Raw genomic sequence first — 24,503 nt, forward strand, 5'->3', positions numbered from 1 at the left:
CTGGGTGGTCAGGGGAGCCACTCTCACTGAGGTGGGCTTCCCTGCTCTCTGTGGCCCAAGCCTCCTGCCATGCCCTCCAGCTGCACTCTGCTGCATTCTTGAGTCTCTTTGGCCTCCGGCAGGGTCTGCATAAGCTGCTGGGGGCTGTGGATTACTAAAGGATCCTGGCCTAGTTGGCACTGTGGTGGGAGGGGAGGAAGTGGGTCAGTGACCTGCCTTCCAGTGGCCTGCTCCCCAGGTCTGGGCAGGGGAATAAGCCATAGCCAAGTGTCTACAAGAATAAAGGCTACCCTAGCTCCTCTGGCCAGGTTCTTGGAAATAACAGCTTCTGTAAGTCCCCAGTCAGGAGTTCCCGGAGAGTCAGATGTGATGCAGTTGTGGTAGGGTCAGGTGGAGGCTGGCAGCTGGGATGTCAGGGGTCCCGACTCCTTTAGCTCCCCCATCTGTCTTCTCCTTCCCTCAGGCCTTGGTTTCATCCCATCTCGTGATGGTGAAGGAGTGTTACTCTGCTTCTTTTGGGCTTGAGGACCCCCAGTCCTGCCACCTTAGCAGGGACTTTTTTGGCTCTTGGCTGGGGGTGGGGTCCCCCAGAGCTGGGCCACTCCCTCTCTTCCTCCCTCCCAGGAACCTGTTGGCAGCATCAGGCCTTTCTGGCACAGCCTTCCCACCAGGCCGGCACCACAAGATGCTTCTTCTAGGGAGGGGCCTGCTGGACCCATGCCGGCTTGGCCCCTCCTGGCAGTGGCTTTGCACTTGGGTGTGGGCGTCCATGTGCATATGTATCGGGAGTCTTTCCCTCTGGATACGTGGGTGTGGGTCCCAGGCTTTGAATTGTAAGGTGGGAGCTGTTTGCTTACACAAGTACCTGTGATTTGGCTCTAGAAGCCTTCCAGAGCTAAGGTTGCATCTGGACCAAGATGTATCAGAGGATGAATGTTTGGGGAAGTTTTGGAATATCCTTAAAATAAGGCCTGCCTTCTGCCTGGGCAGTGATGCCCACATAGTCTCCTAGGGTCAGGGCATACCCCTAGGGGCTAGCCCTGCAGGATGCTCACACAGGTCCCTGGGATGCCAGCTGTGCAGAGGACCTATGCAGTACCACCGGGAGGGAGTATAAACACAGGGGGCTGCTCTGGCCCTGGTCTGGTAGAGCCAGAAGCTCTAACTGAAGACCCTGCTCAATGACCCTGCCCGGAATCCTCTGAGAGTCAAGCCTGTCTCTTGGAGAGCAAAGGACTGACTGCAGAGCATTTCTTGCAGGCAGCTCGACCCTATCAGGCAGATGCCATACCGATCCACCCATCCTGCCTCCTGCCCCCCCCCCCCCCCCCCCCCGTCCCTAGCCTCTTGGCAGCAGTTGGCAATTGGCCTAAAGTTTTCTCCTCAGCATGGTCTCTTACCTTCTTTCAAGTTAGACCCTAGAATCCTTGCAGGATGGAATCCTGCTACTCCCATACCTTCCCTAAGGCTGCCTGTCTGCATAGACCTCCCTACTCCCAGCCCCTCTCTCCAGATCCCTATGCCCCCACCTGCCACACACACACTGCCTAGCCTTCTGATCGGTGGTGTGGTCCATGCTGGCAGGAGGGAGGCGTGAGTCACCTCAGCGGCTCGGGGAGAGGGCTAAGAATGTTCCCCCTGCGCAGCTCTGATGCTGTGTCTGTGACGCGGCTAGGGACAGATATAGGCCTGGAGCTCGGATGCCTTGTTTTTTTTTTTTTTTGGACTCTGGAATGTAAATAGATGTTTCAAATAGAAACGCTTTAACCTTTGGGTTAAAAAAAATCCACCCCGGATAAACACGGCCATGAGGGCTCAGGCAGCCTGGTGTTCCCCCCCCACCCCCGCCCGCCTCCTCTCCCCATCTCTTGATCAGTCTCCAGACAGGATGCAAAAGCCTGTGGCTAAAAAAGCAGGTGTCCAGGGACGCTTCTTGGGCAGTATGTGTCGCCAGTCCTCCCCAGCCCAAGAGGTTGGGGAACAGGGCTTGCCAGGATGGCTGTCTAACCTGGACTTTACTTACTCCAGCAGCAAGTCTTTGGAACCCTCTTTTAGGGCCATCCTTTGCTCTCTGGGTGTCTCGTTCACAGCCATTCTGCAGCACAGTGCCTGGCGCATGGATGAATGAATGTTGCTTGGAGGGGCTGGTGTCCAGGGCTGATTTCAGGATTCCTGGGTTCTATTCTGGAGCTTGGCCTGTGGGTGAATAGACAGATATGGTGAGTTGCCCCAGTGGGTGAGCCAGAGCCTTGGCTGGGGGAGCCCACAGGGGATGCAGGGCACTCTGCTGTTCCTGCTTGATGAGGGGAACCAGCCATAGATTCTGATAGTGCCATCAGAGGTCTTCCTCGATGGACGGGGTCTCTGCCTGGCTTCTGTACAACAGCCTGGCACACAGTGGCCACCCCGAGCATTCAGGCATCGTTGCAGCTTGGGGAGCCTCAGAGCTCCAACTCCTGTGTGGGATTCCCAAGGACACAGTGCTGGGGGATCCCGTTTCCTTTCTGTGGGCCCTGGATTCCCCTGTGGCCCGGACTGGGCAGACCTGATGCTTAGGCATTGTGTAGGATTTTATGAGCAGGCATGGAGGAGGAGTCTCCTTTCCCCAGTGAAGGAGGGTGTGAATCCTGCTTGTGCCAGGAAGGGATGCTGTGTATGCTGGGAAGTGCCATGGGGTTTGGGTTTGGTATTGGGATTTCCCTCTGGATATTCTTATTCATGTTCTTCACACCATTCTAAGCTTGGATGGGTGTGTGGGTGTGTAGGTGTAGGGGTGTGGGGAAGGTAGAAAGGGCGAGGCTCAGGTGGGACAGGAACTAATAATGTCCTAAGTGACAAAAGTATCCGATGCTTTCCTTACCTTGTCTCTTTTAGTAAGGTATTATTAGGCATGTTGTATAATTGAGAAGGATCAGAGAGGTAAAGGAACTTGCCCAAGGTCACAGGGTAAGTGACAGCTGGGATTCGGATTCAGGTCTCTTTGTAGGGCTACTGCCAACGCATACAAATGTTCCTTTGTATACATTTTTGAGAGGTGGCCCTTCTTCCGGGTGGATACATCTACATGCCAGAGCACGTGGCTTAGCAGTTGGAGCGTGGGCTAGATTTCAGCCCCAACTTGCCCCTGTGGTTGGGTGCTCTTATGTAGTATACAATTTGCACAACTTGTCTTTGTGTCTCCTGTTTGTGCTTCTAGAGAATAGAGACCAGTCTGGCTTTGGGGGGAAGAGGGGGCTCCTGAGGTTTCCAAGAGATTTTGTTTTCTGTGAATAGTAGGTCAGCTCTCTCCCTCCCTGCAGGGAATTCAGGGGAGCAGGGCACTCAGGAACAAAATTGAACACTCCATCCCATTCAGACAGCCTCCCTACCCCCATCCCCTCCTCCTTCATCCCCTCCTCTTGTTTTTGAGACCCTCAGCTGTCCCTTCCCTGCTACACAGCTGCCAGACAGGAAATCAGATTAACTGTGTCCACACACACAGCTGTAACAGCTGTCAGGTTGGCAGCAGAAATGAGTGTAGCCAGACCATGAGAAAGTAGTTCTCAAACTTTCAGTTGTATCAGAAGTACTAAGGGAATATATTAACTTGAAGAGCTCCAAGCCTTAGCTCCCTGATGGGTTCGGATTCTGTAGGGCATTTTTGACGCATCTCCGGTGATTTTGATGTGAGTAGACTTGGGCTCTGCGGACAGAAGTCGTGTGGACGGGATCATGGGGCCTCTCAGTCTGCAGTGGATGTCACCAGCAACTCTGGAGGGCCTCAGCAGGCTCTGGACTCCTTGCAGCAGGGAGGAAGGCTGTCGCCCCAGTCAGAGGCAAACCCAGCCCATGGCAGCCTGGCAGTCTGCAGAGGGAGAATGCCTTGAGACACTGGTCAGCAGGTGTCTAAACCCCGGCTGGGGTGGGGGATTATGGCAAGTGGCCAGGTGGGCAGGTGGGCAGTGCGCCCTGCTGGATGCTCAGGGCTGGGTTGCACTTCGGGAGTGGAAGCAGAGCCCCCGCCCTGGAGCCCCTGCTGTCCACCCCAGGTGTGGAGTGAACAGGCCCAGCAACAGCTGCAGGCTTTGAATGATTAGTGTGACTTTGAGCTGCCATAGCTTGGTGCCCCAGTGTTTCCTGGAAATGGTCTGTGAGAAGTGAGTCTGTTTCTCCTCCAGATAGCAACTGGGAGATCAATGAGTAGTTCTCCCTTCACCAGCGAGACACTGTGCCTTCCACCAGGCCTCTGCACCTGCTAGTCTTAAGGTCCTTCAGGGGCACAGTCAGCCTCAAGGTTTCTGGGGACTCTAACCACTGAACCCTTCTCGCCTGTGCTCCTGGGCTCTGGTTTGCCAGACGGCCAACTGGATGCCCTGTCTAGATCCTTGCATCCTTCTCTCATTAAGTGCAGGAGTGGCCCTCATAGTTTCTCCTGGTGGTGGTGGTTATTGTTGGTTTGTGTTTTTGTTCTATTTTGTTTTTAGTGGGAGGCAGAGAGTCAGAAGACCCTGAGTAAGGCCTAGCTCCTCTGCCTCCTTTCCAGATGACGCTGGGCAAGTCTCTTTCAGCTGGGGTCTCACGTCCTCTCTCAGTTTGGGAAGCTGAGTTGCTGATTTGCAGGCCTTTCCTGCACTAACGTTCTAAAAGCCCCTGAAGTCAGTTGCACATTGCTTCTGGCTTTCAAGAAGAGGGGCTCAGAAATGTGGATAGATCATGTGGGATACTACTTGGGAGAGAGCTGTCACTTCGAGGTTGGATACCAGGGAAGACTTTCCGACCACTTGGAGTTGGGGCCCTGAGAACACAGAGCAAAACTTGGGCTCGTCTGTGCTAAGTAATGCTTCTGAGGGACCGGAGGGATGCCACAGCCGTGGACTGAACCACAGTGGACAGAGCAGCCCTTCTTGGAGGCAACAAGGTGGGAGAGACAGCCTGGATGTGCTGTGGTTGGGAGGAGGCTGTTCCCAGCGATTCCTTCTCGAGTGCTGGGATCTAGCTGCTGGCAACTCCTGTTTGTGTTGTGTGGGGCCCATGGCAGGGCTTTGATGGGGACAGGACCACAGAACAACCTTGAAGCAAACTGAAACGAGAGAGCTCAGGCCTCCCTCTCGTAGTGGTCTGAGCTTGGCACAGTTCTAAGTTTTTTTTTTTGTTTGTTTGTTTGTTTAATATTTTATTTATTTAAGAGAGAACATGAGAGCATACAAGTGGGCTAAGGGGAGAGGGAGGGGTCAAGCAGACTCCCGACTGAGTGGAGAACCTGATGTGGGCTGGATCCCAGAAACTGGAGATCATGGCCCAAGCCGAAGGCAGATGCCCACTGACTGAGCCACCCAGACACCCTGGGTTCTAAGTATTTTATTTCACACACTTTAGAAGCATTCTGAGAAGTGGTCTAAAGTCTTAGCTAGACTGCCAGAGGAGCACACAGATATATCAGGAGCCATTAGTACCAGTCCTCACTAGCAGCCCCTGAGATCTTCCTGGGCCCAGTGCCAAGCTCATCTGAGAGTCCTCTCCAGAGCCTGAGAGCTCTGGGAAGAAGGTACTGCATTTCACAGAGACCTGCATGGAGCACAGAGAGCACCTTGGAGCATGGAGCAAGGTACTGAGCACCTTGCGCTAGGAAGTGGTACAGCCTGACTTGAACCCTGGCATTCTCTTACCCCAGAGCCAAGGCTCTTAACCATTACGTGATGTGTGTTCGCTTGCGTTACATGAGGAACTGTGAAAATTGCTAGGTGAGAGTCCTCCCCAGCTTGCACATGTGGAAATACTGTCTGAATTGTGGTAGAACCTGTTGAGCCTAAATTGGCCTCACTAGTCACGTAAGAGCACAGAAATAGATCATGGGAACCCGTCCCTGGTGGGGAGGGGTCATCGGCGTCATGGGGAGGAGTGCGAAATGCTACTGCCTGCCTCCTTCCCGAATCCCTCAAGGCCGAGGAAGGGACAAGCTCCTTTTCCCATTCTCTAGAGGGACAGAACGGGGTCATTAGACATCGCAGGAAGCTGCTGACTGCCCAGCCTGGGGAGGGAGCTCCTCAGGGCACGGGTTCTGGTGGAAGGTGCTGCCCTCTTGGATGGGCTGCCAGCACATTACTCTCCAGAGGGGCCAGTTACCCAGGCTGGCTGGTGTGGAGGGCCTGGGATGCCCTACAGTGGAACCAGGGTACTCAGGTTAGTGTTCAGAGGGTGTGAGTCCCTGCTAGTTAGCTTGTGGGATCTTTTGCACAGCAGCCTAAGAGGTGTGATTTCCTCATCGGTGCAAAGAGGGAGCCTAGTCGGGTGATCTCAAAGGCCCTCTTCACCCTCTCCCCTCTTTTTCATAAGTTAGTTCCTTTTATCTAGGACTTAGCTGCAGAGGCCTCATTTTTTATCTTGCATAGATGTTCCAGACAGCATAGTGTACCCCTGTCTCATACTCTGCGTACCCTGGGTCTCTTACTTCTCCCCTAGCCTTCGGTGGCTGGTGGCTCCTGGGAGCAGGATCTTTTTTTTTTTTTTAATTTTATTTATTTATTCATGAGAGAGAGAGAGAGAGAGAGAGAGAGCAGTAGACACATACGCAGAGAGAGAAGCAGGCTCTCTACAGGAGCCTGATGTGGGATTCGATTCCGGACTCTGGGATCATGCCCTGAGTCAACTGCTGAGCCACGCAGGTGTCCCTAGCAGGGTCTTTTAAGAGCCAGGTGTTAAGCTTTCTAGGTCTGTTGGGCAGGTCCACATGCTGTGTCGACCCCCTCCATCTAGGGCTTCTGGGAGGTGTGTGTGTGGGGTACTAAAAGTACTATTTTCCTGCTGCCAGAGTTTGGGGCACAGGGATTCTGGAACTGGTGATTTCTTCACTTGAGGGTATGGTGCTGGGGCATGGCTTGCAGGATGTTCCGAGCAGGGGGAGGGCCTGGCCTTACCCTTGGGCAACCAGATTTGCGTTTTTTTTAATTTTTAATTTTTTTAAATTTTTTTTATTTTAATTTTTAATTTTTAAAAAGATTTCTTATTTATTCATTCATGGGAGACACACAGAAAGAGGAGGCAGAGACACAGGCAGAGGGAGAAGCAGGCTCCATGCAGGGAGCCGATGTGGGACTTGATCCCCGGACTCTGGGATCACACCCTGAGCCACCCTGGTGTCCCATGTTTTTTTTTTTTTTTTATTTTGAACTCTCATTCCTAAACATGCTGCTAAAACCTGCTCCTCATATCTCAGGTCTCCTGCCTGCTAGGGGGCAGCATCCCTTTGCCTGGATACTCTTTTTAATCTAAGGCTGTACTGGTGGTTGACCTGAGGGTTGTCCCATCAGTACCTGCCTTGTCTCCGTGTGAGGAGCCAGGCAATCTCTTGTTGTACTGCCCAAAGAATTTGCAGTGGGAGCCCCCACTGGGCTGATGGGGTTCACGGAGAGGTGGGAGACCCAGCTGGGTAGGAGGGAAGTGTCCTCACTAAGGTTTTGCCACTGCCCAGGTGGGCTTGTGAGGCTGGGCAGGGTGGCCCCCTTCTGAGCCAGAGCTTGGTATGCCTAGGGCCACTCTAGAAATATATAGTCCTGCGTACTCAGCTACCTTTACTGGGCTCCTCAACGGAGGCAGTGTGAGTCAGTCCTTACAGAAGACTAGAGGACAGGGTGATATGGCCACTTTTTCCTAAGGCCACCACTCCTGGGAGGAAAGGTCAGAGCCCCGCAGGAGTCAAGTTATGGAGTAGGGTAGGCCTGAACCCTTCCATCTTCCCTCTAGGAGATTACTGTGTTGGCTGCCTAGCTTCCTCTCTTTTCTCTCTAGCTGTCTGTCAGAAGGAGGCATGGGGGCTGGGGGTGGGACCCAGGGCCTTGCCCTCCTACCTGACCTCTCTCCTGGCCTTTTTGGGGACTCTGCTAGCTAGAGTTCCCAGCCTTTCCTCCTAGGGAGCAGTGTCTCTCAGCTTACTCGCTTCCTTTTTTCAGAGGTCCTCCCCCCTTTCTTGGTCCACCAGGAGGCGGTCGAGAGCCTCCTCTAATCTTCACATGCCCATTTCTCCTTCCAGGTATTTGATTCTAATGGTGGCTACTGCCACCTGCTCTGTTCATGCCAGGCTGGCAGAGGGCACAGATCCTTTAGGGGGTGCAGGGCCAGCCAGGCTTTGGGTTTTGTGCCCAGAAAACTTCATTCAGGAAACTCTGTGCTTTCCTCCACTCTTTCCCTGACTCCAGCTGCTCAGCTGTCATCCCTTCCATCTTAGAGCCAGGTTATGACCTGGCAGGCCTCTGGGGTGCTGCATGTTGTCCAGGCCCCCACAGAGCCTGCAGACTAATATTCTCTAGTCAGCTGTGCTTCCTGCTTGCATGTGAACAAGGCTATGTGGCAGAGCCCACTGACCGTCCTGCCACCTGCGTACCAGTGGGGCTGTGGCTCCTACTGTGGCCAGGACCTAGCCTCTCTGCCATCGTGGTGGCTGTGTGGGAGCCCCAGTGGGAGATTCCCATCGCCCGAGCCCGTGCCCTCTCTGCAGGGCTCCTGCAAGGGAAGCCAGCACTGCTGGCGGCAGGGTTATCTGCTGGGAGCCAGGAGCGCTTGGACCCCTGCCCTTCCCTGGGAGGGCAGGCTGGCAGTCATCCGGTTCCTGCAGCCCCAGCACTGCCGGGAGCAGCAGGTTGAAGCCTGTCCTTCTCTTGGCTGAACGGTCAGAGTGCCACGGGCCAAGCCATCCTTGCCGAGGAATAGATAACTCTCCAGCCAGCCCGGTGCTTTGCTGAGCATCTCCAGGGCTGGGGAGACTGGGGGCTGACTGCTCCCTTCTTGCAGTCACCCTGCTTTGCACCCTGGACGAGGTCGGCCACCTCCAGAGGAGCCCTTTGCAGGGCCTTTCCAAAGGCCCTTCCTCCTGGTGCCGGGGGAGGACACGGGCTGGGAGGGAAAGTGAGTGAGTGTACTTGTGTCTGTGTATGAAACCCCACCCTCTTGGCCACATCTGGCCACTCCTGCAGATGTGGCTCTGGCCTCATGGCCACAGAGTCGTCAGTGTGGCTGGCGGGCAAACCACAGAGGAATGTGCCTAGCAGTGCTGGGTGGAGAAGGGGCTGGTGGGGACTGAGCTGTTCTGCTCAGCCTTTACCCCCCGCCCCCCCCCCCCCCCCCCGCCACCTCTGGCGGGTCCCAGGGGCCGTGTTTGGGCACAAGGGTAGTAGCAGGGCCTTCACTTTCAGCAGGCCCAGCCCCTGCCTAGGTGACACTCATTCAACATGGGTTCCTGGGAGAGATTCAGGCCCATTGACTGCACAGGGTATGGGAGCCTCCCAGTTCAGCCCTTAGTCCCCTCCCAACTCTCTGTCCACTCCCAGGGTGGGTTGATGGTGGGGGCCTGGGCAGAGAGAGGCTCTGCTCACGAGGGCAGGAGACACTGGTAGCCACCAGGATGTTGGGGTCCTTCCTTCTCCAGGCCCAGGCTGGAGTGGGCTGCCTTGCCACAGGAAGGTCTTCCCAGCTCCCTGTGGCCTCCCTGGGCTGGAGTGAGAAAAGTGAGGGCTTTCTTTGGAGAAAGAAATGGAAAAGAAACAAGGTGGGTTGGCCCTGCCTCTCTCACTTCCTCCTTCCCAGGCGGTGGATAGCCTGCCTTCCCCTTCCTGCTAGAGTTGGGCGGCTCTGTGGAGTGTGGGCTGGGCTTGGGGCTCCCTGCTGGTGTGGTGTATGCCCAGTTGCCCTGGCAACCCCAGGGCAGTGGTGGGGAGTGACACTCAGGGACCAGAGGACAGCGTACAGGGATCAAGAGGTTAAGACCGGAGCTTTGCGTGAGCCCATTGGAACATGTGCCTCTCCCTAGGACCCCTGAGCCCATGGTCCCCACCAGGCCCCTCCCCCCATTCTCTTCCTTGCCGGTTCTCCCAGAGGCTGGAGACCAGAGTCAAGGAGATCTCTGTCTGAGCTCATGCCTCTGCGCCCCCCCCCCCCCATGCATTACCCTTCTTCCTGTCTGATTCCCTTTCCTTTCCTGTCTCCTCCTCCCACCTCCTCCCTGTGCCGCCCGCCCATTCTCTCGTTCCCCCTCCCCCCAGGCACAGCTGCTGTTTGGCTCACTCTATATATAGCGGCATTTTCAGGGTAATTACAATAAAACTGTTGAAAGGAGATAATCCAGCAAAGGAAGCAGAGTCTGACTCCCAGCCCCCTCCTGTCCCTGGTTTGGTGCAGCCCTGCACCCCCTTTCCCTGGGGCCTCCTGCCCCTCCCCCCACTCCCTCCCTATTATCACAGCCTCTCCCTTGGGTCCTGTCTGCCCCAGCTGGGCATGGGACAGAGAAAAGGGGAGAGGGTGGGGGAAGGGCCCCACGGGTCTCTCCTGGGTTTACTAAGGGCCCTGGCTGTCAGCCCCCTCAGTTCTAGAACCAACATCTGCTTCAGTTTCTCTTGTAGTATAGGCTTCTCATCATGTTGAGTGGTGGGGAGGAGGCAAGGAAAGGACAGTGGTTTAAGTAGCATAGGGTTTGGATTCACATTGGGTTCATTGATCACCTGACCAGATGTCTTTGGTCATGTACTTAAACCTTTCTAAAGCTCAGTGTCCTCATCAGTAAAACGCCTAGTGGTGTTAATGATCAATGACAATATAGTCATGTGTCGAGCACTCACAATCTTCCAGAGAGTGTGCTTCATGCTCATGCATATTTTTTTTATTCCTTTGTTTTTGTTTCAAAGGTTTATTTATTTATTTTAGAGAGAAAGAGCTTGAAGTAGGGGAGGTGGAGAGGGAGAGAGGGACAAGCAGACTCCCCGCCGAGTGTGGAGCCCAATGTGAGGCTCCATCTCAGGACCCTGAGATCATGACTTGAGCCAAAACGAAGAGTCGGATGCAGAGTCGGATGCTTAACCGACTGAGCCACCCAGGCACCCCAGCTTATGCATATTTTCTTATTGAAGTTCATGGCTTTGACTTCATATGATTAAGATAGAACCCAGTTCTGTGGAGCAGAGGGATTTGCCTACCCTTCTCCCCCCTGATTTATTCTTTTGGGTCTGGCGGTCCTGCCTGGTAGCCTTCTGGGCCCCCGGCATGGCTGCCAGGGCATGGTGGCGTTGGCCTAGGCTCTCTGACACCTGTCTCTTGTCCCCGCAGTGGAGGTGAAGCCGGTGCTGCCCGGAGCCATGCCCAGCTCCATGGGGGGTGGGGGAGGAGGCAGCCCCAGCCCCGCGGAGCTACGGGGGGCTCTGGCAGGCCCTGTGGACCCCGCACTGAGGGAGCAGCAGCTGCAGCAGGAGCTCCTGGCGCTCAAGCAGCAGCAGCAGCTGCAGAAGCAGCTCCTGTTCGCCGAGTTCCAGAAACAGCACGACCACCTGACCCGGCAGCACGAGGTCCAGCTGCAGAAGCACCTCAAGGTGCGCAAGGAGGGTGCGGGGGGGGGGTGCCCCGACCTCTGCCTCCCGCCTGGACCTGGCTCACTCTGCCTCGCCCCCCCCTGCCCCTGCAGCAGCAGCAGGAGATGCTGGCGGCCAAAAGGCAGCAGGAGCTGGAGCAGCAGCGGCAGCAGGAGCAGCGGCGGCAGGAGGAGCTGGAGAAGCAGCGGCTGGAGCAGCAGCTGATCAGCCTGCGGAACAAGGAGAAGAGCAAAGAGAGTAAGGCTCGCCTCCCACCTCCCGCCTCCTGCCCCTCTGCCCCTGGCCGCGGGCTCCTGCCCCAAGCACCCTCGGGCCCCGAGCACCAGGTCAGCTGCACCCTGTCCCGCAGGTGCCATCGCCAGCACCGAGGTGAAGCTGAGGCTCCAGGAATTCCTTCTGTCGAAGTCAAAGGAGCCCACGCCCGGCGGCCTCAACCATTCCCTCCCACAGCACCCCAAATGCTGGTAATGGCTCTTGGCAGGCACGGGTCATAGAGGCGCCCTGCTCCAGCTGCGTGGCTGCCAGGACAGCAGGGGGCTCCTGGCCGGAGCCAGAGACAGGCCCCCCGCAGTCTCTCTGAGGGTGTAGAACTCCTCCCCTACCCCCACCCCCCACCCTGGCTTCTCTCTTTGCTTCCCACCCCAGGACCCGTCTCCTGTCCCTTGATGTAGTGGGCAGCTCCTCAATGGGATTGCTTGGAGGCAGGTGCAGTTGGCTGGGTGATAACCTTGGTCTGTCTCTGTCCCCACTCCACACCCTCCAGGGGAGCCCACCATGCTTCTTTGGACCAGAGTTCCCCTCCCCAGAGTGGCCCCCCTGGGACGCCTCCCTCCTACAAACTGCCTTTGCTTGGGCCCTACGACAGCCGCGATGACTTCCCCCTCCGCAAAACAGGTGTGTAGTGCCTGACCTGGCTTTCCAGAATATGGCTCCCTAGAGGTAGGGGTTGGAATTCAGAGGGCCAGGCTACGGGTGTGTGCCTTGTTCCTGTGGCTGTATCTGAGCCCTGGTTCCCTTTGCCCCAGCCTCTGAACCCAACTTGAAAGTACGTTCGAGGCTAAAGCAGAAGGTGGCTGAGCGGAGAAGTAGTCCCCTTTTGCGCCGCAAAGATGGGACAGTCATTAGCACCTTTAAGAAGAGAGCTGTTGAGATCACCGGTGCTGGGCCTGGGGGTAAGGGCTCCTATCTTGTTCCTGTTTGGAAGTCCTGGGAGTGGGTGGGTGGCTCTGAGCATGCCCAGGTGACAGCCCATTCTCCCATAGTGTCCTCCGTGTGTAACAGTGCACCAGGCTCCGGCCCCAGCTCTCCCAACAGCTCCCACAGCACCATTGCTGAGAATGGCTTTACTGGCTCAGTCCCCAACATCCCCACCGAGGTACAGGCCTTTATAGGGCTGGGTGGGTGGGCCAAAACTGCTCCGTTTCCCTTGGAAGACGGAAGGCAGCTCCTTCCTGTATGTGTGTCTTGCTGAGAGTATTCAGCAGACTCTCTGCCATGTGGACAGGCCACAGGGACCTGTTGCCTTTAAGTGGGCTTTGTCCTGCGGGCCTCTGAAGGACTGTGATCTCTCAGTATCCCCCAGGTGGGGCTTGGTGTGGGGAGCGGGGAGCGAGGCACGAGGCACCATTCAGAGCCCTTTGCCCCAGGTGGCCCCCCTTTGCTTGCTCTCATGCCTGTGTCTCCCAACTGCTCCCTAGATGCTCCCCCAGCACCGGGCCCTCCCTCTGGACAGCTCCCCCAACCAGTTCAGCCTCTACACGTCTCCCTCTCTGCCCAACATCTCCCTAGGGCTGCAGGCCACAGTCACTGTCACCAACTCACACCTCACCGTAAGTCTGGGCACGAGCCCCATCCTCCCTCTGGTGTTGAGGTCTGTGGTCCTGGATGCCTCCAGCTGGGGCTCTTGTCCTCACCAGACCCTGATGGAGATCACATGGCCTTCCTCAGAGCTGGGGGGTGGGCAGAGGGTAGGTGAGGGATGCTGACCATGGGACAGCAGTGGCAGGACTGGGGCCAGCATCCCCTCCCTCATCTCCATCTCCCTTCCCCACTGCCAGGCCTCCCCGAAGCTGTCCACGCAGCAGGAGGCCGAGAGGCAGGCCCTCCAGTCCCTGCGGCAGGGCGGCGCACTGACGGGCAAGTTCATGAGCACATCCTCCATCCCCGGCTGTCTGCTGGGCGTGGCATTGGAGGGCGACACTAGCCCCCATGGGCACGCCTCCCTGCTGCAGCATGTGTTGCTGCTGGAGCAGGCTCGGCAGCAGAGCACCCTCATTGCTGGTGAGCTGGCGGGCAGTGGTGCAAGGGAGTGGGTATCAGGCCCCTCTTCGGAGGGTGTAGGCCAGCCATCAGGGAATAGGTAGGGACACTCCAGCTCTGTCACAGCTCTCCTCCATGGCATCATTGATATCTTGTGTGTTCTACAGACATGATAGAGCACCTACAGCCTACCAGACGCTGTCCTCGACATCGTCTGCTGCTGTGATGTGCTCATGTTCCAGAGCCATGCTGTCCAGTGGACAGACAACACAACACAGGCCGCATATGTAACTTAAAAGTTTTCTAGAGCCACATTACAAAATGTAAACGGAAGGGCAGGCACCTGGCTGGTTCAGTTGGTAGAGCATACGACTCTCGATCTTGGTTCAGGGTTGTGAGTTTGAGCCCCAGGTTAGGTGCAGAGATTACATAAAGATGCAATGTTTAAAAAGAATGTGAAAATAAACTGATGAAATTAGCTTTAATGAGGTATACTTGGGACGCCTGGGTGGCTCAGCACTTGAGCATCTGCCTTTGTCCCAGGGCGTGATCCTGGAGTCCCGGGATTGGGCTCCCTGCATGGAGCCTGCTTCTCTCTCTGCTTATGTCTCTGCCCCTCTCTCTCTGTGTCTCTCACGAATAAGTAAAATCTTAAAAAGAGAAAAAGGTATACTTAGATTTGGGGTATTGTCATTTCAACATACAATCGATAGAGTTATCAGTGAGTCATTTTACTTTGTGTCTCATACTGTCTTTGAAATCCAATGTATGTTTCACACTTAGAGTAGTTTTCAATTTATTTATTTTTTTAAGGTTTTGGAATTGTATTCATTGAGAGAGGCAGGGAGTGCACTCAAGTAGGGTAGGGGGCAGAGGGAGAAGCAGACTTCCCATTGAGCAGGGAGCCTGATATGGGGCTCAATATCAGGACTTTTCTTTTCCTTTTCTTTTTAAGATTTTATTTATTCATTCAGAGAGAAAGAGAGAGGCAGAGACATAGGCAGAGGGAGAAGCAGACTCCATGCAGGGAGCCCAACGTGGGACTCGATCCCGAGACTCCAGGGCCACACCCTGGGCTAAAGGCAGGCACCAAACCGCTGAGCCACTCAGGGATCCCCTGGGGCTCGATATCAAGAAACAGGGGTAATGACCTAAGCTGAAGGCAGATGCTTAGTGACTGAGCCACCCAGGCATCCCTTATTTATTTATTTGAGAGAGAGAAAGAGAGAATGTGAGCGGGGGAGGGAGAAGGACAAGCAGACTCAGTGCTGAGTGTGGAGCCTAATATGGGGCTTTACCTCATGACCCCAAGATCCTGACCTGAGTTGAGATCAAGAGTCAGACACTCACCTGACTGAGCCACTTAGGCACCCCCATCTCAATTGAGCCAGGCTGCATTTCTTTTTATTATTATTATTATTGTTTTTTTATTTTTTATTTTTTTAAGATTTTACTTAACTGTTCATGAGAGACAGAGAGAGAGGCAGAGGCAGAGGTAGAGGGAGAAGCAGGCTCCATGCAAGGAGCCCGATGCGGGACTAGATCCCAGGACCCTGGGATCATGCCCTGAGCCGAAGGTAGATGCTTAACTGCTGAGCTACCCACGCGTCCCTAGCCAGGCCGCACTTCAAGCACTCAGTGGTTACATGTGGCTGGCATCTATGGAATTGGACAGCATAGCTTTGGAGAGTCAGACCTTAAGCAGCTGGTGGCATCAGAAGAGGTTTGGCTTCAAAGACACGTGACCGTGGGCCCCAGGCTTCCCCACCTGCTGGCATCCGTGTCCATGATCAGGGAGAGCCTGTTGCAGTTGGGGAAAACTAGGCCTTGTTCAGCTACCCTGAGGGCCTATGACTGTATGTGCAATAGTAAGGGAATCAAAGGGGGAGAGTGGTGAATCCAGGAAGGCTTGCTGATGGCAGTGGCTCTAAGCTGCAGGACTGTTCTGTTGTGAGGAGGAGGAAGAATGGGGCTCAGGTTTGGGGGCAGGGTGCCCCAGGCTTCTCCTGGGTTTTTCCTGATTATGTAGGTTGTGGTGTTCTAGGAGGGGGAGATCTTGGGGTGGGATGGGGGTACCCGGTGCCCTGTCAGTGATGGTGACTCTCTCCTCCCGCCACGCAGTGCCACTCCATGGGCAGTCCCCGCTGGTGACAGGTGAACGTGTGGCCACCAGCATGCGGACAGTGGGCAAGCTCCCACGGCACCGGCCCTTGAGTCGTACTCAGTCCTCCCCGCTGCCCCAGAGCCCCCAGGCCCTGCAGCAGCTTGTGATGCAACAGCAGCACCAGCAGTTCCTGGAGAAACAGAAGCAACAGCAGCTGCAGCTGGGCAAGGTGAGCCAGGAGCAGCCCAGGGCCAGGGTGGTGCTAGGTGCCAGGTACAACAGGACACTGGCTAGGCTGACAGATAAGGGGATGGGGGCTGATGCCCTAGGCCACCCCCCAAGCCGCTTCTGCTCCAGCCTGCCTCCTGGAGAAGCTCTATATAGGCAGGGCGGCTGCCAGAGAGAGAGGCCAGGGAAGGACAGACCCTTTGGGGCCACAGGCTGCATGGCTGTGCCCCTCCCCACCAGCCTGTGTGCCCCCTTGTTCTCCCAGATCCTCACCAAGACTGGGGAGCTGCCACGGCAGCCCACCACCCACCCTGAGGAGACAGAGGAGGAGCTGACTGAGCAACAGGAGGCCTTGCTTGGGGAGGGAGCCCTGACCATCCCCCGAGAAGGCTCCACGGAGAGTGAGAGCACGCAGGAAGACCTGGAGGAAGAGGAGGAGGAAGAGGAGGAGGAGGAGGAAGAGGAGGAGGAGGAGTGCATCCAGGTCAAGGATGAGGAGGGCGAGAGTGGCGCTGAGGAGGGGCCTGACTTGGATGAGTCCAGTGCTGGTTACAAAAAGGTGCCCCCTCCCCCCCAGCCCTTGATTCCTGCACCCCTTTCCACACTTGCCTTTCCCTCTCCCCATTCTGGCTGCACAGGGGCAGGTTCTAGAGAGAGCCAAAGCAGAGCAGGAAGGAGAAGCTGGCTGTGGAAGGGGGCTCTGTGTGTGCTTGCATTGGCCTCAGAGCTGGCCATAGCCTGCCTGCTTCTCTCTGTGGCTGTGGCTCTGACGTAGCCGCCCACCCCTCTAGACTGCTGTGTGTGTGTGTGCGTGCGTGCGCTTGTGCACTCGCGGATGCACACTTGTGCATGCACATGGCCTGGGTATCTGCGTTTCTGCCTGCATAGGGCCAGTTGTGCGTTGGTCTGTGCGTGCATGTGCGCATGTGTACACACACGCCCCCACTGTTACTACAGTCTGCCCTGCACCTAGCTGTGCTCCATTCATTGCGGACACTGCTGAGCCCTCCCGGCCTGACTCATCCTGCCCCCTCCCACGCCCCCATCCCTCCCAGCCTCTTACCTCAGTGCTACTCTGGCGTGACTCATCACATCCCGTGTGCCCCCCCCCCCCCATCTCCTGGGAGGTGGAGATGGCGAAGGCTGGAGTGCCTCCTGTTCCTGGTAGTAGGATATGGGGAAAGAGGAGGTTTGGAAGAGAAAGACTGGAATATGGGCCCCCTTGGAGGCCCTAGGACACTCGTCCTCACTTTGATCTCATGCCCGCTCCCACCTACTCTCCTCCTGCCCAGGTGTTCTCTGATGCCCAGCAGCTGCAGCCACTTCAGGTGTACCAGGCCCCCCTCAGCCTGGCCACTGTGCCCCACCAGGCCCTGGGCCGCACCCAGTCCTCACCTGCTGCCCCTGGGGGCATGAAAAGCCCCCCAGACCAGCCCGCCAAGCACCTCTTCACCACAGGTGAGCCCCCCGCCCCCCCAGCTGTCCTTCTACCATGTGCCAGGTGCCTATGCATGGTATCTAGCCTTGTGCAACCTGTTGAGGGACCGCATAAACCCTGGGGCCCTGGGTGAAGAGAACTCACTATCTCAGTTGGGCCCTACCCTTCTAGCTTCCTGTTCTCTTCTCTTTGAGCTCAAAAGTGAGACCTCAGCCTATTCCAGAAAGCTTTTCCTCATGAAGCTGCCCTGTGCTGGGCTCTCAGGGGGCATAGATGCCTGGGGATGGTCCTGCCTCACCCATGGAGTGTAGGGGTTCAGGGGATCAGTACACAGGGGCTGTGACAGAGTAGGGGGAAGGACGATGTGCCCTGAAGGGGGGGTACCATGTTGAGAGCATGGTGGGCAGAAATGAAAACCAGTGGGTCTCAGGGGCAGCCTGGTCCCAAAAGCCCAGAGGCTTTTGACCAGCAGGAACAGAAGAAGAGAACCACAGGAGAAGAGGGGTAGGTGCGTGGGAAGGCGATTAGGCTGGCCATAGGGAGGTCCTTGGGCCAGGAGTGGCTAGGGGAGAGCTCAGTGAGCTCTGCTGAGGATGACGGCGGTTGGCCAGGCTGCTGTGGCCCAGAGTGGTGCTGGCTGACGGGTGTGTCTCTGGTCCAGGTGTGGTCTACGACACGTTCATGCTGAAGCACCAGTGCATGTGTGGAAACACACACGTGCACCCTGAACATGCTGGCCGGATCCAGAGCATCTGGTCCCGGCTGCAGGAGACAGGCCTGCTTAGCAAGTGTGAGGTAAGGGAGCCCCTCCTTCCAGCCCCCAACTCACACCCAGCGAAAGCTTTTGTATATCCCCGTGCATGAAGCCTCTCTGTTTTCTTCATCCTTCTCTCAAGCCCTGACCTCAGGGGCAGTCCCTTAGCCACCTCTCTGTTCCATCCCTTGCAGCCCGTTTAGCTGTATAGGAGTGGTCCTGGACTGGGGTGCCTTGGGGCTGGGGCATACTTTTTACAAAAACCTTTGGATTCTTCTAAGGCCGGAAAGTGACTTCATGTGTCCCAGGCTGTGGGGCAGAGAGGGCCTGGGCATCAGGGAGAGCTAGGCCTTCGGTGCATCCCCTCACTGGCCTCTCCTCCTGCTCTCCCCACACAGCGGATCCGGGGTCGCAAAGCCACGCTGGATGAGATCCAGACCGTGCACTCCGAATACCACACCCTGCTCTATGGGACCAGCCCCCTCAACCGACAGAAGCTGGACAGCAAGAAGCTGCTCGGTGAGTCGGCAGGCGTGGGCCAGGCCACGTCCACTGCCCTGGTGGAATAGGAAACTGTCAGGGTAGGCAAGTGGGTCCCAGTAGGCACAGGTCATCCCCTGGGCAGAGGTGTTACAGTGCCACATTGCACACCTCCAGGCGCGCCATGCACATAGAGTACCACACGGGTGGGGGGCATTGCAGGAGAGTAAGAGGTGGTAGGTCAGGCTTAGAGATGGGGGAGTGTGCTTTGCTCTCTCCCTAACACATTGTGCCCCTTTCTTCCTGCCATCTGCCGCAGAAGGTGTTGCCGCCCCAGAATAGGGGACAGACCTCTTCCAACTGGAGAGGAGTAGGCTGTAAAGTTCTCTATTATGCTTGGGCCTGGCCTCCTTTTTCTGTGATGGGGCTCGCCACCCTCCACAGGACCTAACCTGTAGTCTTGGCAGTTGAGGCAACTTCCAGAGTAGCTTTGTCCCTCTTCCTTGCAGGCCCCATCAGCCAGAAGATGTACGCCATGCTGCCTTGTGGGGGCATTGGGGTGAGTAGGGCACCTGCCAGTAGGGATGGGCGGTTGGCTCTCCCAGCTATTGCCCCTCCTTTCCTGCCCAGCATGGCTGCTGGCCCACTGTCTAGGTGCCCACCCCCATTCTTGCCCTCCCCCTGCAGGGGGCACGCTGAAGCCTGCTCTCCTGCCCCCGCAGGTGGACAGTGACACCGTGTGGAATGAGATGCACTCCTCCAGTGCTGTGCGCATGGCAGTGGGCTGCCTGGTAGAGCTTGCTTTCAAGGTGGCCGCAGGAGAGCTCAAGGTGAGCATGTGCCCGAGGCCTCGGCACCACGAGGCTTGGCCCTGCATCCTCAGGGGTGGAGGATGGGTGCTGCCTTGCCTTCCCCTTGAGCAAGGCACTGTCCCTTGCAAGCCTCACTCTCAGGTGCCAGAGTGGGGAGGAGGTGATAGCTCCTGGGCCAGGTTGGGAGCAAGGGGTAAAGAGGGACTGGCGAAGAGGCACTACTGTGTGATGCTCGTGGGAATGGTGAGGTCAGAGGTGGTGCCTGCCTGCCCACATGGCCTGCAGCTGTGTTCCTAGGGTGCGGGAGACATGTTTCTGATCTGTGTTCTCTTCCCTGCCTTGTTTGTGTTCCTCTCCTTTTGTGTCCACCCGCTTTGTGGCCACCTTGCCTGCCTGTCGGTCTGTCATCTCTGCCCCTCTGTCTGCCCTTCTTCAGAATGGATTTGCCATCATCCGGCCCCCGGGACACCATGCAGAGGAATCCACAGCCATGTGAGTGCCACCTCAGCCCTGCACTAGACCCACTGCCCTCCTTCCTTCCCTTCTCCCTCTCAGCCGAGTTGCTATGTATCTTTTGCTCATGGAGCAAAAATCTGCTGAAGCTGACCTCCCCAACCCTTTGCTCTCCCCACCCACCAGGGGATTTTGCTTCTTCAACTCTGTAGCCATCACAACCAAACTCCTGCAGCAGAAACTGAATGTGGGCAAGGTTCTCATCGTGGACTGGGTAAGCAGTGGGCTAGTGGGGTCAGGGTCGGCCTTCGGGAAGGCTCCACCCCAACATTGCCCTCTCTTCCTCAGCTGCCTGCACCACTGCTGGGCCTGGTGGCTTCCCAGATATCTTCCTGCTGGAGCATTAGCCCAGCCCTCCTATTCCCATGGGGCTCCCTCCTCACTAAGACTCGAAAGTGGTTTTAGCCCTGGTCCCTCTTGGCCCCCACCTTGTAGCCTCAAGCAACCGAGATTTTCCTACCTTGAACAGTAGAGACTGTTACCGCCGTTGCTAGAGCCACTCTTCTTTTTTTTTTTTTTTTTTTAAAGATTGATTGATTTTACAGCATGCATGTGCGTGCATACATGCACATGGGGGTTAGGCAGAGGGAGAGAAACCCAAGCAGATTGCGCTGAGCACGGAACTCGATGTGGGGCTCAGTCTCACAACCCTAAGATCATGACCTGAGCCAAAACCAAGAGTTGGTTGCTTAACCAACTGCACCACCCAGGTGCCCCTAGAGCCACACTTGACTGGGGGTTCACTCTGTGCTGGGACACACAGTACTGCTCATGGCCACCTCGAGTAGTACAAGTCAGGATGTGCATTTCTAGAAATGGAGACACTGAGCTGTCGGGTGACGTAGCCAACCAAAGTCACATAGTTTGGGATATTGGCACTGGGCTTCAGATCAGGTCTCTGGCCCCCAACACTTCTGGTCTTGCTGCTGGGCACTGCTTCTCAAACCCTGCCTCTTGTGGCAGAGGGAAAAGGAAGTACCCAGGAGCAGTCTTCAGCAAAGATGAAGTCTCTTTGAAGTCCAACTTTGGTTTAAAAATTCATGGAATATTTAGGTTCTTCAGAATGTATGTTTTCAATTCCTTACTAGCTTTAATGTTCTCTCCACACTGTTGAGTAGAATGGGTTCTACAGGGAGATCCCCCATATTTATCCCATGGCTTTGCATCTCCTCTGCACAGTGCCATATCCTGACCCATAGACCCTGGGTAGAAAAGTGGGGGCGATACTGTTGTGAATGGAGCATGATGCCCTGTAGCTTGTGGTGGACTGCATGCCCAGAGTTCACCATAGGGTGGAGGTGGGGGTGAGTGGAATTTTGACCTTTGGGCCAGAGCCAGAGCTTTTTTTCTAATGCTTCCACCCCTCCGCACTAGGACATTCACCATGGCAATGGCACCCAGCAAGCATTTTACAATGACCCGTCTGTGCTCTACATCTCCCTGCATCGCTATGATAATGGGAACTTCTTTCCAGGCTCTGGGGCTCCTGAAGAGGTATAGTTCCTGGGCTCAAATATGGGGCCCCGTGGGGAGGTGGCAGAAGGGGACCTAGCAGGGAGCCATGGATGCCTGTGGTAGTGCTGGTTCCCCGGGGGAATCTGGGCTCCTAGTGGGAGGACCATGCAGGCCAACTGCCCTTCCGTGCAGAGCAGTAGTGAGTGGGAGTAAGGGTTGGAATCAGGGCTGAGGGCAGGGGCAGTGTCTGGGGTCCCCAGGCAGTGCGAATAACCCCTCCCCCACCACGCTGCTAGGTTGGCGGAGGGCCGGGCATTGGGTACAATGTGAACGTGGCATGGACGGGAGGTGTGGACCCCCCCATCGGAGACGTGGAGTACCTAACGGCCTTCAGGTGGGGACTGAGAAGGGCCGAGGGAGAGGTGGGAGACCCTGGGCCCTGCCATGGGAGGGGCAGAAAACACTCAATTTGGTGTGGGTGGAGGGGCTTGTCTCTGGGGGGAACACAGAGTGAGGTGAGGCCTGGCCTAGCCACCTGCCCGGGTTAGCTTGGGCCCTCCCTTTGCAGGACAGTGGTGATGCCCATTGCCCACGAGTTCTCACCTGACGTGGTCCTGGTTTCTGCCGGGTTTGATGCTGTTGAGGGACACCTGTCTCCACTGGGTGGCTACTCTGTCACCGCCAGATGTGAGCTGCTGGGGGATTGAGGGAGGCTGTGGAGCAGTGAGGATGGGGTTAAGTGGGGGCACGGGGCAGGAATAGACTGGTATTGCATAGATTGGAAGGAGGGAAGCGGGGGCTGGTGGGGGGCAGGTCCAGAACCTGGAATCATCTTGGCAGGAGCCTCCCCCTCTCCTTCTGCTGACCTTGGCCTTGGGGTGGGGGGAAGCAGGTGGCTGTGGGGTAGCAGAGGGTATATCTCCTTCCAGAGTCCTAGAGATGGAGTTTGTAGATCCCTCGTGTTTCAGTGGTGCTCCTTATGACATGTAATTGGAATATATTTAGCTTATCTATTCTAATGGAGCATTTAGTCCGTTGATACTCAATCTTATTATTGATATATATTTGGGTTTAAATTCACCATTTTATTTTGTGCTATTTGTTACACCTCTTGTTTTTGTTTTTGTTTTTTTAATTCTTCCTCCTTTCACTCATCCTCCTAAAGGCTTTGGCCACTTGACCAGGCAGCTGATGACGCTGGCAGGGGGCCGGGTGGTGCTGGCCCTAGAGGGAGGCCACGACTTGACCGCCATCTGTGATGCCTCTGAGGCCTGTGTCTCAGCTCTGCTCAGCGTGGAGGTAAGGGGTGCAGGGAGGCACTAGGGGTGAAGGGCCCCTTTCTTGATCAAGTGGCACTGACCAAGAAGGTGGGAAGGTCTTCCTGAGTCCTAAAGACAGCTGGTGGCCAGGGAGGGTTTTCTGACCCAGAGTTCCTCCAGAAAGCTAGGTTTGCCCCTGTCATGGGAGATGTCTGAGGCTCAATGAGGTGGTTAGAGGGCCAGGCACCACCAGCCATTCCCTACCATAAGCCTTCTCTTCTTTCCCCTACCAGCTGCAGCCCTTGGACGAGGCAGTCTTGCAACAAAAGCCCAACATCAACGCAGTGGCCACACTAGAGAAAGTCATCGAGATCCAGAGTGCGTGGGGACAGGCAGAGAGGCTCAGCCCTCAGCTTGCCAAGGGGGCAGAAGCCTGTGGGTCTGCCAGGGTTGGGGACGTAGCATTGGGCTTTCTGTCCTCCCTGACACCTGCCTACTCCTCGTCCTCAGGCAAGCACTGGAGCTGTGTCCAGAGGTTCGCTGCTGGTCTAGGCCGTTCCCTGCGGGAGGCCCAGGCAGGTGAGACGGAGGAGGCAGAGACTGTGAGCGCCATGGCCTTGCTGTCGGTGGGGGCAGAGCAGGCCCAGGCTGCTGCTGCCCGGGAGCATAGCCCCAGGTAAGCCGCCTTCCTGACCTCTGCCTATGCTCAAGTGAGTGCTCCCACCTCAACAATCCCCCCCTCTGTGTGCTTGTTCCCACAGGCCAGCAGAGGAGCCCATGGAACAGGAGCCTGCCCTGTGACACCCTGGCCCCCATCCCTCTGGGCTTCATCATTGTGATTTTGTTTATTTTTTCTATTAAAAACAAAAAGTCACACATTCAACAACGTGTGCTGTGTGGGTCTCTCAGCCTTGCCTCCCTGCTCCTCAAAGCTGTCTCAGGCCTCCCCCTTGGCTTCTCTCAGTGTGGCCCAGGTCTCCACTCTAGAAGTTTGCTCCCCTGGAAGGTTGGGGGGGGGGGACTTTCCAGCCACCCTCCATGTTGTGTCCTATGCCCACTTTCCTGCATCCTGTCCTTTTCCCCCTTGGAGCCTGGGCCAGCTTAGGGTGGCATGGGGGTCCAGGCAGTACTGTCTGGTTTTGGGGTCTCCCTGAGAGAGGAGGGAGCAGTAAGTTTGGTGCCTTGGCTTTAGCTGACTTGGGGGGAAATGCCTTAATTTCAGCCTCCTCCCCTCTCCAACCTCAGGGGAAGATCCAGAAGGTTGCTCTACAGTCTTAAGATACAGAATGGAGGGGAGGGGGGCTCCCACCCTGTTCTTTACCTTTTTCCCTCTTTGTTGTCCTCATCCTTTCTGCACAGAACCCTTCTTCTCCTTTCTCTGGGCCTCAGTAGTGAGGGGAAGGCTAGTGCCCCAGAATGTGGGCCTATGTTCTGTAGGCAGGGCTGTGTTGCTTTACACTCCTCTGGGCCTATTTCTCCTTCCTAGGGGCTGGAGAGGGTCATAGTGCGTGGGGAGTGGTGGGGCTGCACTCCTGGGTTCTGAGGGACCAGGAGGAGCTGTAGAAGCAGGCCTGCTCTCTGCCTTACTCTGTTGGCTTCCCTGTCCCTCTGCTGGCACAGCCTGGGGAGGGGGAGGTGGTCCCTGCAGGGGGACTCCAGGCTGGTGAGAGCCCCCCTGCTGTTCAGGACCACATTTCCCTAGCCATCCAGCATGCCATGAGAAGGGTCAGTGGCCCACCTCCCTCCTGGGGCCTTTTACTGTAAAGCCTGGGGATGGTGAGAATAGGGATTCTAGAAGGGGCAGGGCCAGAACCCAGGAACCCAGGAGTCTGCCCTTAGCTATAGCTTCCCTTCCTCCTGTGCTTCCTTTGCTG

General features: G+C 56.3%; 1 protein-coding gene across 5 annotated transcripts in view; it reads left to right on the plus strand.

Moving 5' to 3' along the window:
- The window catches only part of HDAC5 (histone deacetylase 5), a 36,493-nt gene extending 12,981 nt beyond the window's left edge, over nucleotides 1-23,512 (plus strand). For 2 of the 5 annotated variants that reach the window (XM_041725520.1, XM_041725521.1), the window contains exons 4-28: nucleotides 9,398-9,517; nucleotides 11,068-11,327; nucleotides 11,420-11,564; nucleotides 11,677-11,791; nucleotides 12,091-12,221; nucleotides 12,353-12,499; nucleotides 12,590-12,702; nucleotides 13,025-13,156; nucleotides 13,385-13,607; nucleotides 15,708-15,919; nucleotides 16,184-16,477; nucleotides 17,211-17,376; nucleotides 18,018-18,151; nucleotides 18,509-18,629; nucleotides 19,100-19,149; nucleotides 19,313-19,420; nucleotides 19,839-19,894; nucleotides 20,042-20,129; nucleotides 21,290-21,409; nucleotides 21,667-21,764; nucleotides 21,939-22,057; nucleotides 22,536-22,669; nucleotides 22,923-23,007; nucleotides 23,140-23,305; nucleotides 23,391-23,512. In XM_041725520.1, coding sequence (XP_041581454.1) covers nucleotides 9,502-9,517; nucleotides 11,068-11,327; nucleotides 11,420-11,564; nucleotides 11,677-11,791; nucleotides 12,091-12,221; nucleotides 12,353-12,499; nucleotides 12,590-12,702; nucleotides 13,025-13,156; nucleotides 13,385-13,607; nucleotides 15,708-15,919; nucleotides 16,184-16,477; nucleotides 17,211-17,376; nucleotides 18,018-18,151; nucleotides 18,509-18,629; nucleotides 19,100-19,149; nucleotides 19,313-19,420; nucleotides 19,839-19,894; nucleotides 20,042-20,129; nucleotides 21,290-21,409; nucleotides 21,667-21,764; nucleotides 21,939-22,057; nucleotides 22,536-22,669; nucleotides 22,923-23,007; nucleotides 23,140-23,305; nucleotides 23,391-23,430 — 3,273 coding nt within the window. In that variant the 5' untranslated portion in view covers nucleotides 9,398-9,501 and the 3' untranslated portion in view covers nucleotides 23,431-23,512. Of the gene's footprint in view, nucleotides 1-2,113; nucleotides 2,220-9,397; nucleotides 9,518-11,067; nucleotides 11,328-11,419; nucleotides 11,565-11,676; nucleotides 11,792-12,090; nucleotides 12,222-12,352; nucleotides 12,500-12,589; nucleotides 12,703-13,024; nucleotides 13,157-13,384; nucleotides 13,608-15,707; nucleotides 15,920-16,183; nucleotides 16,478-17,210; nucleotides 17,377-18,017; nucleotides 18,152-18,508; nucleotides 18,630-19,099; nucleotides 19,150-19,312; nucleotides 19,421-19,838; nucleotides 19,895-20,041; nucleotides 20,130-21,289; nucleotides 21,410-21,666; nucleotides 21,765-21,938; nucleotides 22,058-22,535; nucleotides 22,670-22,922; nucleotides 23,008-23,139; nucleotides 23,306-23,390 lie in introns of those variants that run through there. The other 3 variants (XM_041725518.1, XM_041725519.1, XM_041725522.1) reach the window with 2 other exon arrangements.
- Nucleotides 23,513-24,503: the final 991 nt, after the last annotated feature.

The sequence above is a fragment of the Vulpes lagopus genome, chromosome 12 (assembly GCF_018345385.1).
Source record: "Vulpes lagopus strain Blue_001 chromosome 12, ASM1834538v1, whole genome shotgun sequence".
NCBI classification, from domain to species: Eukaryota; Metazoa; Chordata; class Mammalia; order Carnivora; family Canidae; genus Vulpes; species Vulpes lagopus.